The sequence below is a fragment of the Lygodium microphyllum genome, chromosome 13 (assembly GCF_053477565.2).
Source record: "Lygodium microphyllum isolate KBCC chromosome 13, Lygodium_microphyllum_v1.1.10, whole genome shotgun sequence".
Classification (NCBI taxonomy): domain Eukaryota; kingdom Viridiplantae; phylum Streptophyta; class Polypodiopsida; order Schizaeales; family Lygodiaceae; genus Lygodium; species Lygodium microphyllum.
Window position 1 is genome coordinate 65,267,143 of NC_141147.1, and position 14,530 is coordinate 65,281,672.

At 39.6% G+C, this 14,530-nt stretch overlaps 1 protein-coding gene across 2 annotated transcripts in view; it reads left to right on the forward strand.

The window, feature by feature from the left end:
• APC8 (anaphase-promoting complex subunit 8) overlaps positions 1-7,733 on the forward strand; it is a 32,119-nt gene extending 24,386 nt beyond the window's left edge. Inside the window, exons 3-5 of one of the 2 annotated variants that reach the window (XR_015692881.1) lie at positions 4,610-5,860; positions 6,245-6,737; positions 6,840-7,733. Coding sequence is in view for 1 of the 2 variants with exons in the window: in XM_087691213.1 (XP_087547339.1) it covers positions 4,610-5,860; positions 6,245-6,343 (1,350 nt within the window). In the remaining variant the exon portion in view is untranslated. Of the gene's footprint in view, positions 1-4,609; positions 5,861-6,244 lie in introns of both variants that reach the window. The other variant, XM_087691213.1, reaches the window with a different exon arrangement.
• The last annotated feature ends 6,797 nt before the right edge of the window (positions 7,734-14,530 follow it).

The window sequence follows — 14,530 nt, forward strand, 5'->3', positions numbered from 1 at the left end:
TTCTTTCAATTTTACTGAAATTAGTGCACCCAAGACTTGGGAAATTTGGGGATTTGTCCAAATTTGGTGCAAGCAAGATGCAAGAGTGATATCTCTCAGAAGTTGTAGGAATTTGTGGCATTTTGTCCTCGACATTTGGGGCTTTTCATGTACATGCACAAATTGGGCTGAAATTTATCCAATTTCTCGACATTGATGCACATTGGACCCTGTGCAATTTGGGGCTTTTGCAGTTTGGCAAAATCTGTGCAGCATTTGGTCATTTTATGTACATGCAGGTTGAATTCCATGCAATTTGGACATCAACACTTGGTAAAATTTGGGGGTTTTGCTGAAATTTCTCTATTTTGGCAAAATTGGCATGTTCTATGCATGACAGAGAAAATGCAGATGTGTGGTTGATGCTTTGAGCACAAAAATTTTGGGGCTTTTGACCGTTCGTGTGAAATTTTATGCCCGTGGGTACATGTACAACAGAAATTGCAGCTAAATTTTGGGATTTCTCATGTAATGTGATGCAAATGCCCTTGGAACAGTTGTAATCAGTTGTGGAATGCTATAGCACATGGTTTGGTGCTTCTGAAAATTTAATTACAGATTTGAAATCTGTGCTTCTAAGTCGTCATTTATTACTGGTGGTACTTGTTTGTACTTTGGTCACCAAGGTGACAATTTGGGCATTTGCTATTTTTTTGGTCACATTTGAGCTGAAAATCGTGGCTGACAGTAGTGACAGTAGTAATCTCATGCACATAAAGAAGCTTGAAGGAGCACATAACTTTGCAGTTTGACAAAAGCAGTGTTACAATATCTTGTTGCAAAAGAAGCAGGCAAAGCCGATCAAAACACAAGGGGCAAAGCCCGCAGATTTGGAATAGGACGATTGGGATTAGGTAAATGAGCTTGCACGCTCAACCATCGAGCTATCAATTTCTGATGCCTTGTTGTTTAACATTGAAGGTTTGGATTTTTCTTATGCTATATGGACTCAACTAGAAGAACTGTATGCATAGAAGAGTGCTGCAAACAAAGTGTATTGATTGAAAAGGCTTATGGATTTGCGTATGAAAGAGGGTACAACGATGTCTACTCACTTGAGTCAACTCTATTTTCAGCCAGCTAGTTGCCTTGAAGTTCATGATTGATGAGGAATTTGCTCACCACTATGTTTGACAAACCTTGAATAAGCGATCCTCGCGACGTCTTTCGAAGATACTCATAGTTGAGGTGGCCAAACTGAGCATGCCATAGCTCGAGATTGTGTCTGAGAGGTAAGAAGAAGAGAGGTAAGAGCGGAAGAAGACTTCAATTTGTAGATGCCATTCTCCTTATACCTTGAAGAGAGAACCTTCTCGATCCACGATCAAGAATGCGAACAACATCATTGTCAAACTCCACAAAGGGACCAAGAGAACAAATCTTATGTATCGAAAGCAAATGATACCCTAAACCTGACACATGCAACACCTCGGAAGTATGGGTACCACCACGTCCATTTGGAATCAATTGCGTCTCACCTTGTGTAGCAATAGACATAGAAGAGCTGTCTCCTATGAGAATCTGCCCACGTGAGGGTCGCAAATGGGCAATACCAACTATCGAAGGAGCCATGTGTTGTGAGGCACCACTATCCATGATCCACTCTCGAGCTTGGAGAGCTGTCATTGCAGCATTAGAAGTCTTCGGTGTAGAGTTCTCAATGAGTGCTAAGTATAGAAGAGCAGCTGATGAGGGTGCAACCACCGCTCAAGAATCCTTCGTGTCCTTCTTGGTGTCCTTGTCCTTGTTAGGGAAATCCTTCTTTCAATGGTCGGTCTTACCACAAATATGGTAAGTTGATTCTTTCTCTTTGTCCTTCTTAGATTTGTTTTCCACATTCTTTTTCTTTTGGTCCTTTCCCTTCTTCTGAGAGGCTTGACCAATCAATGCCTTCGATTTGGAAGCATTTTGTCATTTCAACTATTCCTCTTGGTCCAAGACCATAGGAACTAACTCTTCCCATTGAAGAGTCGACTCTCGCCTTAAAGCAATAAGAGTGGAATAAAAAGTACCGAATCGTGGCCGCAACTGGGACAATAAAGTGATCGCCATGCCTTTGGAGGAAATGGGCTTCCCTGCATTTTGAACTTGCATATGAAGCTGCCAAAGCTTATTGACGTGTTCTCAAAGCGAAGAAGACTTATTCACGGACAAGGTCCACATTTGCACTTGCAAAGAAACCCTCTTCATGAATCATAAGGGTCATGCAGTTGTACATCTTGTCAAGCTCTAGCCATATCTCTCGAGCCACCATCAAGTGCTCGATATGGGCTAAAACGGCTGTTGTATAAGACAAAAAAAGAAAAGAACAAATCTTGGCGTTTAGCTTGTTCCAATGAGACTGGGCTTTGGTCGACTCTGCTCTCTCATCGAGGGCCGGTTGATCTCCTCCATCACAAGCTCCACCAAATCGTAACACTCCAATATGGCCAACATCATCGCACGCCATATGCGATAATTGTCACCATCGAGCTTTTGATCTGATGGAAGAACCGGTAAGATAGGCACCTTCTGGTCCATGATCGCTTGGAAGTCCATGTCAGTCTCCGTAGACATCTTCACCTACGATGCTTGCACAAACGCAAAAGAAACCCCTTCGTATTGTGAAAACGCAGCTTGCTAGAGTTTGTCTTCGATTCTTGAACCTTCTTTAGCCATCAGAGGCAATGAAAAGGTAAAATCTGCACTTGAAAGCCAAAAACACAGCCTACTTTCTTCTCTAACAGCAGGAAAACAACAGTAGCTTCAGCAAATCTTCTCTTTTTTCACACGCCTGTGCTTGCCTCAGCCTTGTTTTGATGCGCAACCCACCTGCTCGCACTTGAACGCTGAAAACGCAGCCTTGTGCCGTGCTGAAAACTCCTCTTCAAATAGGTCCACCCTAGGTTAGTCCTTCAATGCTCTGATACCATGTCAGAGTGAAGCAATGCAGAAGCGAATGACCGTGACAAAGAGTGAAGAGAGAGAGAGAAAGAGATAGTGAAACACAGAAAATCTGCAGTGAAGAATGCTGTATATGGATGTATAATTATACATGGGTGTAGAGAGAATATCTACGTATGTCTCCGTCTTGAGGACCTCAATCTCTGTCAGCCCTAAGTGCTGTCTCTGTCACCAGCAGGCTGAAATCTGTCCAATACAAGTGTATAAGTCTGCTGGAAACTCAGCCTTAAAAGGCTGAAAAGAATACTGGAGAAAGTGCCAAAAATAGGCAAGTCGGCTGCATTTAATGCAGCATGGCAGTTGGACTGTCAGCCACGTGGCAATACTGGAGAAAATGCCAAAAATAGGCAGGTTGATTGCATTTAATGCAGCCTGGTTGGACTGTCCGACTGCAGCCACGTGGCAATACTGCCACGTGGCAGGAGATGACTCTTAACAAGTTGCAAGAGCTGGATACCATGGGGGAACCCTAGACTATCCACGTGGCTCAAAAGTATGGAGATAAATATATAGAGGGTAAGATAAAGTTGTCAAGGTGGTGGTATAGACACTAGAAACAAATGAGAAGAGGGTGCATGTGTTGGGATTCGAGAATGCGATGCATCAAAAATATGTTTACGCAAGGCAAAGGTAAAGTCTAAGAAACAATATCTATATTTGATAGGACATCCTTTGCTTCTAGAATGTCTTCTTTTTGTACTTGCATAATAATATACATTTGGCCTCCTAGGCTACTTACAACGATAACCACTAGGAATGGGGAGCAGGAATAGGAAATGGCATAGAAGAGGTTCCATTTTAGTAAAAAGTAAAACCAACATGGACGACACACTATACATTAAGTAATAATATTGGTTAATGCTAATGGCACACCAACATTAAGTAATAATATTGGTTGATGCTAATGACACCGATTGTGCTTAGATGTTCATTAGAGTTTGATTCAATAGCTCTCTTATGACCGCAAAATATTATTTATGAAAACAAGTAAACAAAAGTAGATCTCTTTATTTCCTTCTTTTTTTGGATATATGATACAAGTGGCATAGTCTCTCTTTGGGCACTAGCAAATAAAGTCTACTAGGATAGGAGTGAGAACCACCTCCACCCCCAAAATAGCAAGAGCTTGGGTGACATCCTTTTAAGGATTTGGGAATGTCTCAAGGTAGGTAGATAGAGATATTCGAAGCTACCCACTCTTATTTGTAGCTGCAAGCTTGATCATATTTTCTCTCTCCTCTCCTCTTTTCTTTTGTATGCAAGGAAATCTTCCTTTCATGGAAATTCTTGAGGAGCTTGTGTAGGTGCACGAAACCTGTTGGAGAGGGAGGGAGAAAACCCGGTTGATCCTTGAATTTTTTTTTTTTTTTTGGATGATTTGAATGCTGTTGCTGCTGCTTCCTTTCCCATCCCCTCTTTCTTCTCCTGTTTTCTCTTTTATGTGCACACTTCTACCTTGTGAATAATTTTGGAGCATATGTATTGTGTAGGAACATGTCATATTAAAGTGCATCCTTTCACAGTTATTATTTTTGTTCAGTTGCTTGCATTACTCTATGGAGAGAGAGAGAGAGAGAGAGAGAGAGAGAGAGAGAGAGAGAGAGGAGCTCTTTGGCTTATTGTTTAGGCAGGTGAGAAAAGGAAAGAGGAAGAAATTATCGAATTGGCTGGCCCATTAGGAAGAAGTGATGTCGTGAATCTGGAGCTGACAGGTCTGGAGCAGGAGCTGAACAGATTGCATGCAAAAAAGGTTCTTGATCCTTTTGGGACATACTTATATGGGGTGGTGCTGCATGAGTTGGACCGTAAAGTGGATGCTCGTGCAGTACTTTGTATGTCTGTAAATGCTTATCCATGGAACTGGAGCGCATGGCTTGAGCTTCAAGCTCTCTGCACTGACTTTGATATTCTGGGGACCTTAGAGTTACATGATCACTGGATGAGAGATTTTTTTGTGGCTAGTCTGTATTTGGACCTGCAGAGAAATACAGATGGCCTTTCTTGTTATCAGTCTTTGCACACAGTTTTTCCTAGCAGCGATTACATTTTATGCCAGACGGCTACAGCACATTATAATTTGCGAGAGTTTGATGAAGCTGAGAGCCTGTTTGAAGAGCTTCTTAGAACAGATCCTTACAGAATTGAAGGCATGGACACCTACTCTAATATCTTGTATGTAAAAGAGTGCTTTGCAGCATTAAGTCATCTAGCCCACAAAGCAGTTCTGACTGATAAGTATCGCCCTGAAACGTGCTGTATTATTGGCAACTACTACAGTTTGAAGTCTCAACATGAAAAAGCTGTCCTATACTTCAAACGTGCACTAAAGCTAAACAGAAAATATTTGTCAGCCTGGACACTTATGGGACACGAATATTTGGAAATGAAGAATACTCCCGCAGCAATAGATGCTTACCGAAGAGCTGTCGACATCAATCCTCGTGATTATAGAGCCTGGTATGGTCTTGGGCAGACATATGAGATTCTTGCCATGCCTTATTATGCTCTTTACTATTATCGTAAAGCCACACAATTGCGGCCACACGATGCTCGCATGTGGTGTGCGATGGGTCAATGTTATGAAAATGAACAATTGCAAATGCATGCTGCTGCCATTCGTTGTTACAGACGAGCTGTCAGCAATAATGACAGAGAAGGCATTGCTTTACATAAGCTTGCTAAGCTCCATGATCAGCTAGGACAGACAGATCAAGCTGCACATTACTACAAAAAGAATCTAGAACGGATGGAAAATGATCAGACAGAAGGACATGATATTGTAGAGGCACTGCTTTTCTTGGCTCAACATTGCAGAAGCCAGAACTTACTAGTTGAAGCAGAGAAATATTGCACAAGACTACTTGATTATGGAGGACCGGTATGCTGTTTACTGAATATATTGCTTTTAATGTGGCTGGTAATTGTGCTTATTATCCCTATTTTAGCAGTGATATATGAGTCACTTCTGGTGACACAAGAATCACTTCTTTAGGTCTAACTTGCTTTTCATTTTTGAATAAGGAAAAATTTTTCTATTGTGTTTCATATGGAGATAGCATGGGAGCAGCAAAGGGCTTGTTTCTTTAGGGGAAGGCCTCTCCAGAGGATGACACGATTTTGCTTCTTGTTATAGAGATTATTTATCTTGTTTCTGAAGTGTTATGCTTGAGTAGTTGACACTGCTAATTTAGACACATCAAGTAGTGAGTTTTCTATTGTATGTTGATGTTCAATGCTGAATTTTAATTTTGGAGATTTTCAGGCCAAGGAAGATGCCAAAGCTTTACTTCGAGATATAAGAAGCGTACAGCAACATTCATCCTCGCAACCCTCTATGGATTTTGAGCAGTTTACCCCTTGATTTACATGGTGCCATGACTAGCTTTCAGCAACCATCATACAAGAGCCAGATGTTTGATGTCTTTATGCAAAACAATCTGGGGTCTTTGATCTTGATTAATCAAGATTGCCCTGGTTCAATGGCTATACTAACAAGTATTTCTACCCGGAGCACACTTCTTGTTGATATAAAACTCTGCCCTTGTCCTGTATAAGTGCCTCAGGTCTCAGCATCAGCTTGTCATTCTGGCCCTGGTTTTGTTGCATGGCTCAATCTGCTCATAGTCAGGATGTCCTGCCCTGTTATGAGTCTCAAAGGTTTCAGTATTAGCTTTTCACTGTGCCCATGGTTTTGTTGCGTGGCTCAAGTTGCTCATCTGGGCTGATTGTCTGCATCTGTGTCCAGCTTCAAGAAGGTAAGCTAAGCTCCGATTGTTCCCATTAGGAGCTTTGAAATGCAGTGTCCCTTCTTGAAGTTGTCATGTAAATCTGGCTCAGACCTGGAACTTTTGTTGTAGAACATAGCGAAAAAGTTAGATGGTCAAAAGTTCACGGTTGCTGTTATTTAAGCAGCACTGCTTGCAAACTTTGATTTCAAAGAGGAAGGCCATGTGGACTCACATGTAACATACACCCATGGGAGCTGAGGTAGCTCCTCCCATTGATCATGTAATGCAGAGAATTCAGCCAAGGTAATGGAGGCTTACAATTTTGTAGCGACAGGATTGTTCTGGTCGTTAGTGATTCAACCTTTACAAGTGTTCAGACATTATACCTTATCCAGGGGCTTTATTCTACAAATGTGCAGTGGGCTTTATGTGTTTCTTGCAAATGCCTTTCAAGTCATGTTCTGGCAATTTGGCATGTGCAACTGGTTACAACCAAGCTCGGACTTCTTTCATGAAGGGGTACATATGTACAAACATAGCTTTTAAGCCAAGCTCTCTTCACTGCCTCATGGAGTTTCTTGCACATCTCAGTTGCACCGATGATTCATAGCCAGCAGGGCCATACATCCTTCCATCAACCTACCTGCTGGTATATGCATCTGAAATTGCTTTTAAAAATGTTTCCTGTCAGTTGTGCTGAACGAAAGTCATGTTGCCCATACATGGGAATCAGGTGGACAATGTAAAAGTTGCTATCGTAATTGAGGAACAGAATACCATGTTTGCTGTCCAAGTTTGATGATTGAACTGTAAAACCTTGGAAAATAGTTATGGAAATGCACCCATCCAATGTAAGCCAGTTCATGTTCTATGTGCTTCTATGATAGGAGAAAAGGAATGTTGAGAATATCTTCATTTTGTCAACTCTTGAAAGAGCAAGTTAAATAGAGGTAATATGTAATCAACCAGTTGAATGAAGTATGGGATGCTTACCAGGTGCAAAGTCAACTTGTCTATGCATATACTTCTTGCATTATTGCTTTGGATCCTTGGGACATTTTGTTGTAAATCTACTGGGCCACAAATGTGGCTGTCAGACGTGTAGCTTGGGCCCTATTTGAATGCATTTGGATAACATGTATACTAATGAAAATGTGTTGAGACGTACACCAACAGAACACTAGAAATAAGTTTCAAGTATAAATTTTAGTGTCAAAAGTTGGAGATTAAAAATGCATTAAAATGATTCATTCAGCACAACTATTTAGAGCTTGTATACTGAATAGCTTGTACACAATTGCAATTATCTTGATGGGAAACATAGGGCTTACAATATCAAAACATTTTTTGTATCATATCTAGTGTTGGAACAATTAGACAGCTAGCTAGCATTCAAAATTCCAAGTTCTTTGCAGAGTAGAGGTGGCTGTGAGTGGATAAATTTTCAAGTCCTTTTGGTAATCATTGTTTCTCAATTGTTATCATGTGGTAGTTTTATGAAATGGGTGTTGAAGAGGGATCTTACATGATTAGTCTAGTTTCAACAAATCACATCCATAGCAAGTCTACATAGTTTGTGGTTCTTGGAAATTTGTGCTACCAAAATATTCAAAATGACTTTTACTTGTAAACATTATCCTAAACATTATCCATACAATATTGATGTTGCGTGTTTATGCTTTTGATGCCAAACGACAAAATACTCTCCCTTCTCATGATTAATCAAGGGTTTTAACACAATTTACTAAACTTGCACTATTCTCAAAGGTGAATATATAAGGATGTTCCACAACCTAGTCTTGACTTGATAGAGTTGCTTAGAATGCCTCTTTCTCTCAATAATCTTTCATGTTTGGTTGGTCTTAGATGTTGAATCGAGTGAATATCTTTGCTTGCGGATTGTAAGAATATAAATTTGTGAATAAAGCCTTTGTCTTCACATCATATGAGTTTTGAGTATGCATTCTATTATTACTAGCTTTATAACACTAACATTAGTGTGTAGCTTGCTTTCTTTTTTACAAGAGCTAATGAGTGGCTATAGTTGTGCCATATGTGCGCATGCGCACACACGCACGTGTGCACACACACACACACACACACACACACACACACACACGCACACACACACAAATAATAGTGACTTTACCATGCATAAAAATAATATGATTGTCCAAAATTGATAAGTAAAAGTAATAAATAAATAAAGAGAAATAAGGATGAGTAAAAAGCCAATTTGTTCTATATCATGCCCTCTTGAAGAGGACTTGTCATGTTTAGTAAAATGCTTAAACTTATTCGCTACTTTTCTATTGATTCACCTTGTACACTCATCTCTTTAGTAGTCACGAGAGAGACTAGCTTATCAAAATCTAGAAATGGCTTTCGCACATGTAATAAAAGATTTTTGGGCCTCCTTATTAGTAAGGCTATCCCAAGTAGATGAAACTAAATTATCATTATTACGAATCATATCAATAGCTACCAAAGCATTGGCAATGTTTCTTATCTTTAAAATATACTCATTTATAGAGAACTTTCTTTTCTTCAAAGTATCATTCCTTGCTTAAGCTAAATCTTTTACGCCTTAGTATTGATTGAAAATATATTTAAAAAGGTGGTTTAAGTTGTAGATGAACTCTCTATATTTTTGACAATGGTAGTACATAGCCAATACATCTATCTAGACAACATTTTTCATAGATTGATCAATAACGTATACAATTTACAACTTGGTAAATGTAAGTTGTGTTTGCTTCTTAGTAAATACATTAAAACTTATTGATGTGAAATTTGTAACGTGTACACAAGAATAATCAACACAGTTGAAATTGCTATCTTGCAACCTTGTGGAGGTAAAATGAGGCTCAAATTAGCCTTAAATGGCCAAAAACATAATAGGAAAGCCCTAAGGGATCTATTTGTAAAATATGTACCATTTTGCTTATAAATTGAATCTCATAGTAATATGAGATTTTCACTTTGCCCTACTTGCGATGCCTCCACAATCACTCGCTAAGAGAAAGATTGAGAGATTAGTCTTCGTAATTGTCTTCTTCTCCCTTCATTGCCAAGGGCTTTGAGGGGAAAAACAAGATTTGTGGGCTTATATTGTGATTATTCATGATCGAGGTACTTTGTGTATTTCAACCATTTAGCTCCAACTTAACTTTTGACTATTCCAATATCCATCAATGGTATGATAGATTTTTGGGGCCTTAGATCCATATGGATTTGCACTATTGTCTTGCTAATGAAGTTGTAATCTCTAGAGTCATTGTCTTGGTGATCCTCACTATCATCCGTCTCCATGGTATCACTCTACTTACCCTCTTTAGATTCTTCCTACTTTGTTAGTGATATTACTAGGTCGTTGTAATAAAAAAGCGTTTGATACAATTTGGTTTGTTTTCACTCTCATCGCTAAAGTAGCTCTTTAAAGATGAGTAGGTTGGATTTAGGATTGTCCTTGAGACACCATCACCATTGAGTAAGGATTTTTCCTAGCTCCTAGTGGTTGGCAATAATGTTGAATTTCTTGTTTCAAGGTTGAGCAACATTTGGGTTCAGCATGAGTATTGGTACAATCAATTCACTAAGACTAGGTTTGGCCATATGTGCCATGAGTCCTTCCCCACCTTGCTGGTTCATTTGTTCATAGGCTTCTTGTATTCAATTTCTTGTGTAAATGGTAAGTCTAGTGTGGCAAGAACGTGCATCTAGTCCTACTTATTGTTAGGGTAAGGCATATACTTGTCTAGCATCTTTCTTTTGTTGGTGGATAGTTTGTGTCTCCCTAGAGTATGCTAGAAATAACATCTAAGTCAATGAGCATAGTCTTGTAGTTTTCCATTGCCACTTGCCCTATGCCTCAACCACAAATTGTTTATACTTGCAGCATGGGTTTAGTTTAAAGGATATGAGAGAGAGAGAGAGAGAGAGAGAGAGAGAGAGAGAGAGAGAGAGAGAGAGAGAGAGAGAGAGAGAGAGAGAGAGAGAGAGAGAGAGAGAGAGAGAGAGAGAGAGAGAGAGAGAGAGAGAGAGAGAGAGAGAGATCCCAAATCAAGGAGCGAGGGATTTGTAGGTTAAGGATGGCCCAAAAGATAAGCATAATTGGCCCAAAGGAAGATTGATGAAAATATGAAAAGAAAATCAGAAAGAGACTTGTTCAAAATGTAAAGGGACATCTTCCATGAGGTCCTATGTTTTTGTGATCCCCATTGGAGATTAGATAAGAGCTCAATCTATAACCTAGAATGGACACATCTTGGAAATGGAATGAGAGGCAATGAGACCAAAAAGTAGAAGTAAGAAGTAAAGCTCAATCTATAACCTAGAATGGATCCATCTTGAAAATGGAATGAGAATCAATGAGACCAAAAAGTAGAGTGCAAGAATGAATTGTTATTCATGAGTTGATACCTCTCGTGTAGGCTGAAAGGGTGAGCATGAGTGAGAGCGAGAGAGAAGCACAAGCGAAAGCAAGAGAGTAATGGCCATGGAAGTTTGAACTCAAGAGAGCAAGACCAGCATGTGGAAACTCCAAAAGTCACAATGTGTAATTTGCCTTCACTTTATTTCTCCATAGTAAAAGAATAAAGAAAAAACATGATAGTGATGGGTGGCACCTACAGTGTACATGCGTGAGGCTACTAAGTACAAGATAAATATAGGAGGCTAGGCTCAAGTGGCCTTGAACCCCCGAAAACCTCCCTCTTAAAGGAAAATGTGCCAAGGGTAAGAAGAAGAAAATACAAAATGTATAAAGTATAACTAGATGAGGAAATACATTATCTCATCCTATATCCATCAACTTCCTAAGGGCGGCATAATGTTCCTAGGAGACTTTTAGTGAGAAAGTTAATAGGATTCTTGTCTATAGTGATCTTGATAAGCTCTATCTACTTATCCTTAAGTGGTAACAGATATCAATTTGCTTGGTCTTACATGAAAGATGGGTTAAATGGCACTCATAGAGTCTGAATGCAATTTAGGAGTCATAGAAGTGATACCAAGGTCTGCAACCAAATGGCCTAACATAGGGTCTCCTTGCAAGCCTCAATTGTGGGAATGGAATGTACTCAGCCTCGGTGGTAGACAAGGTAATGCATTTTTGCACTTGAGACATCCAAGAAACAATACCTTTAACAAAGCTAAAGACACAACCAAGGTGGACTTTCTACCATCTGTATATCTTGCATAATCTGAGTCACTGTAGCCCATGATTCCAATATCTTGGCTACCATAGCAAAGGCACAAGTTTACAGTGCTCTTAAGATATTGCATGATACCCTTCATGGTATCCCAACGTTGCTTGCCAGGTGTCTCCATATGATGAGCCACAAGTCCCATTGCGAATGCTATGTTAGGTCTAGTGGCTATCATAGCATACATCAAGCTACCCATTACAAATGTATTTGGGACCTTGGCTATCTTGGCCTTCTCATCATTTGATTAGGGATAATCTACTCGACTAACCTTCACATGGGAAGGTAAAGGGACGCCAATAGGCTTACTACCTTGTACATGTAACTTCTCAAAAACCTTGTGGATGTACTCCTTCTATGACAAGTAGAGGAGTCCCTTAGAGTATTTGCGCGTAATGCATATACCAAGTATGTGAGAAGCATGCCCCATGCCCTTCATCTCAAAGATCTTCTTGAGCTTAGTCTTCAAAGCATCCAAATATTCTCATGACCACTCCTAGCAATTATCATACCATCAACATAAAATATCAAAACGATAAGGCTACCATCATGGGGCTTCTTTGTGTAAAGACATAGAGACATAGCATTGTAGGAATAAAACAGTGGATGCTTGAAGGCATCAAACTTATGATACCATTTCCTAGGTTCTTTCTTAAGCCCATAAAGACTTTTCCTTATAGCTTGCACACTAGGTGTTCCTTGCCCTTTTTCACAAAGATGTTAGCCTTCTACATATAAATATCCTCATGCAAGTCCCCATGTAGAAAAGTTGTCTTAACATCCATCTAGTACAAGCACAGATCCGACTATGCAACCAAGCCCAAAAACCAAGCAAAGGGTTGTCATATTGACCACTACAAGAGAGAATATCTCATCAAAGTCAACTTTGTTCTCCTATTTAAAACCCTTTGCAACCAATTGGCCTTATATGTTGGCTTAGGGTGACCAGGGGTGCTCTTCAACTTTTACACCCACTTGCATGGAAATGGATGTTTTCTACTAGGCAAGGAAATTCAATTCCAAGTATGATTCTTTAGTAGTGAGTTAAACTCAGATTGCATAGCCCTTTCCCAAGAGGAACTGTCACCTCTATGCATAGCCTCCTCATAAGGATAGGGCTCATAAAAACCAATCACTATGGCATGATGCATAGAAGGGTCATACCGATTAGGAGGATGTGAGGCTCTAGTAGGTCATTACAATCTAGGTTGTAGAGCTAGTATATCCTATCCTCTATATTCATTATAAACATAGTCTTGCACAATGGTGGGTAGATCTTGGGCCATTGGAGCATCAATAGTAGTTGTACTGGGGCTAGCTATATGCTAATAGGAGGCTCCTCCTGGAAGATCACCTTGTGCACCTTAATCACTTGCTTAGGTTTCTTATGCATCTTTTTCTCATGAAATGCAACGTCATGGTTGTCTACATATAACTTTCCTAGTCTATGGATTCCAAAGAAAATATCCCATCTCACCTATATCACCATATCTAATAAAGATGCATTTGATAGACTTTAGATTCAACTTGTTGCACTTGTCTCTAGGAATATGGTAGAATGCCTCACATCCAAAGATTCACAATTGTGTATATGAGCGAGGTTTACCAAACCATACATCCTTAGCAACCCTACCCCCAATAGCACTACATGGAAATTTATTAATCAAGTGAACTACAATAGTAATTGCCTCAACCCAAAATATATAAGGTAAGCCTACACGACCAAGAATATTGTGGATCCTCTCTTGAATGGTTCTATTCATGAACTTTGCAATACTATTCTAGGGTGGGGTGTAGGGGACATTCAATTGATCTTAATATTCCAATCATCACAAAACTTCTTAGAAGTTGAGACATACTCAACCCCATTATCATACCTTAGGTATTTTAGTTGATACCCAGATTGGTTCTCAATCGAGGCAAAAAAGCCTAAAATGTGGCTAAAACCTCTATCTTTTGTTTTATAGGATAGGCCCACACTTTATGTGAAAAGGTCACCAATAAATCGGACAAAGTACTTAGAACCACCCAAGGATTGACAGGGTATGGGACCATAGACATCCAAATAGACAAGAGCCAAGGGCTCACCCATATGCATAGAACTTGACTTCTTTTGAGTGTTATGTGTCTACATACCATATAAACAATGACCACAAGAGTCAAAATATGAATAATCCAAGGGCAGGAGAAATTGCAAACGCGTCAAAACTTTTATTCCTTTCAATGATGTATACCCAAGGTGGTGATGCCATAGAGATACATGAGAAGATTAGTGATAGCCAATACATAATCAGTAGATCCAATGACAAGCAAAGGCTAAAGAGTACTAATCTTGGCACCTTTGTCCTATACAGATAAGGCTTTTGGTCAAAGCTAGTACATGATGTACATTATGGAAAACAAAGGAGGTACCAATGTGGGAAATTGCAAACAAACATAACTGATGCCAAAAATATCGTAGACATGATCATCCCTAGGGCATATTAAACTAGAAATAGTACAGTAAGTATAGACCCAACTATGATGTAGGGTCACATGAAAGGAAGCACCTGAATCAAGTAACCAACAACAAGAGAAAGAAGACTAACCATTAATCAAGTGCATGGCACCAAG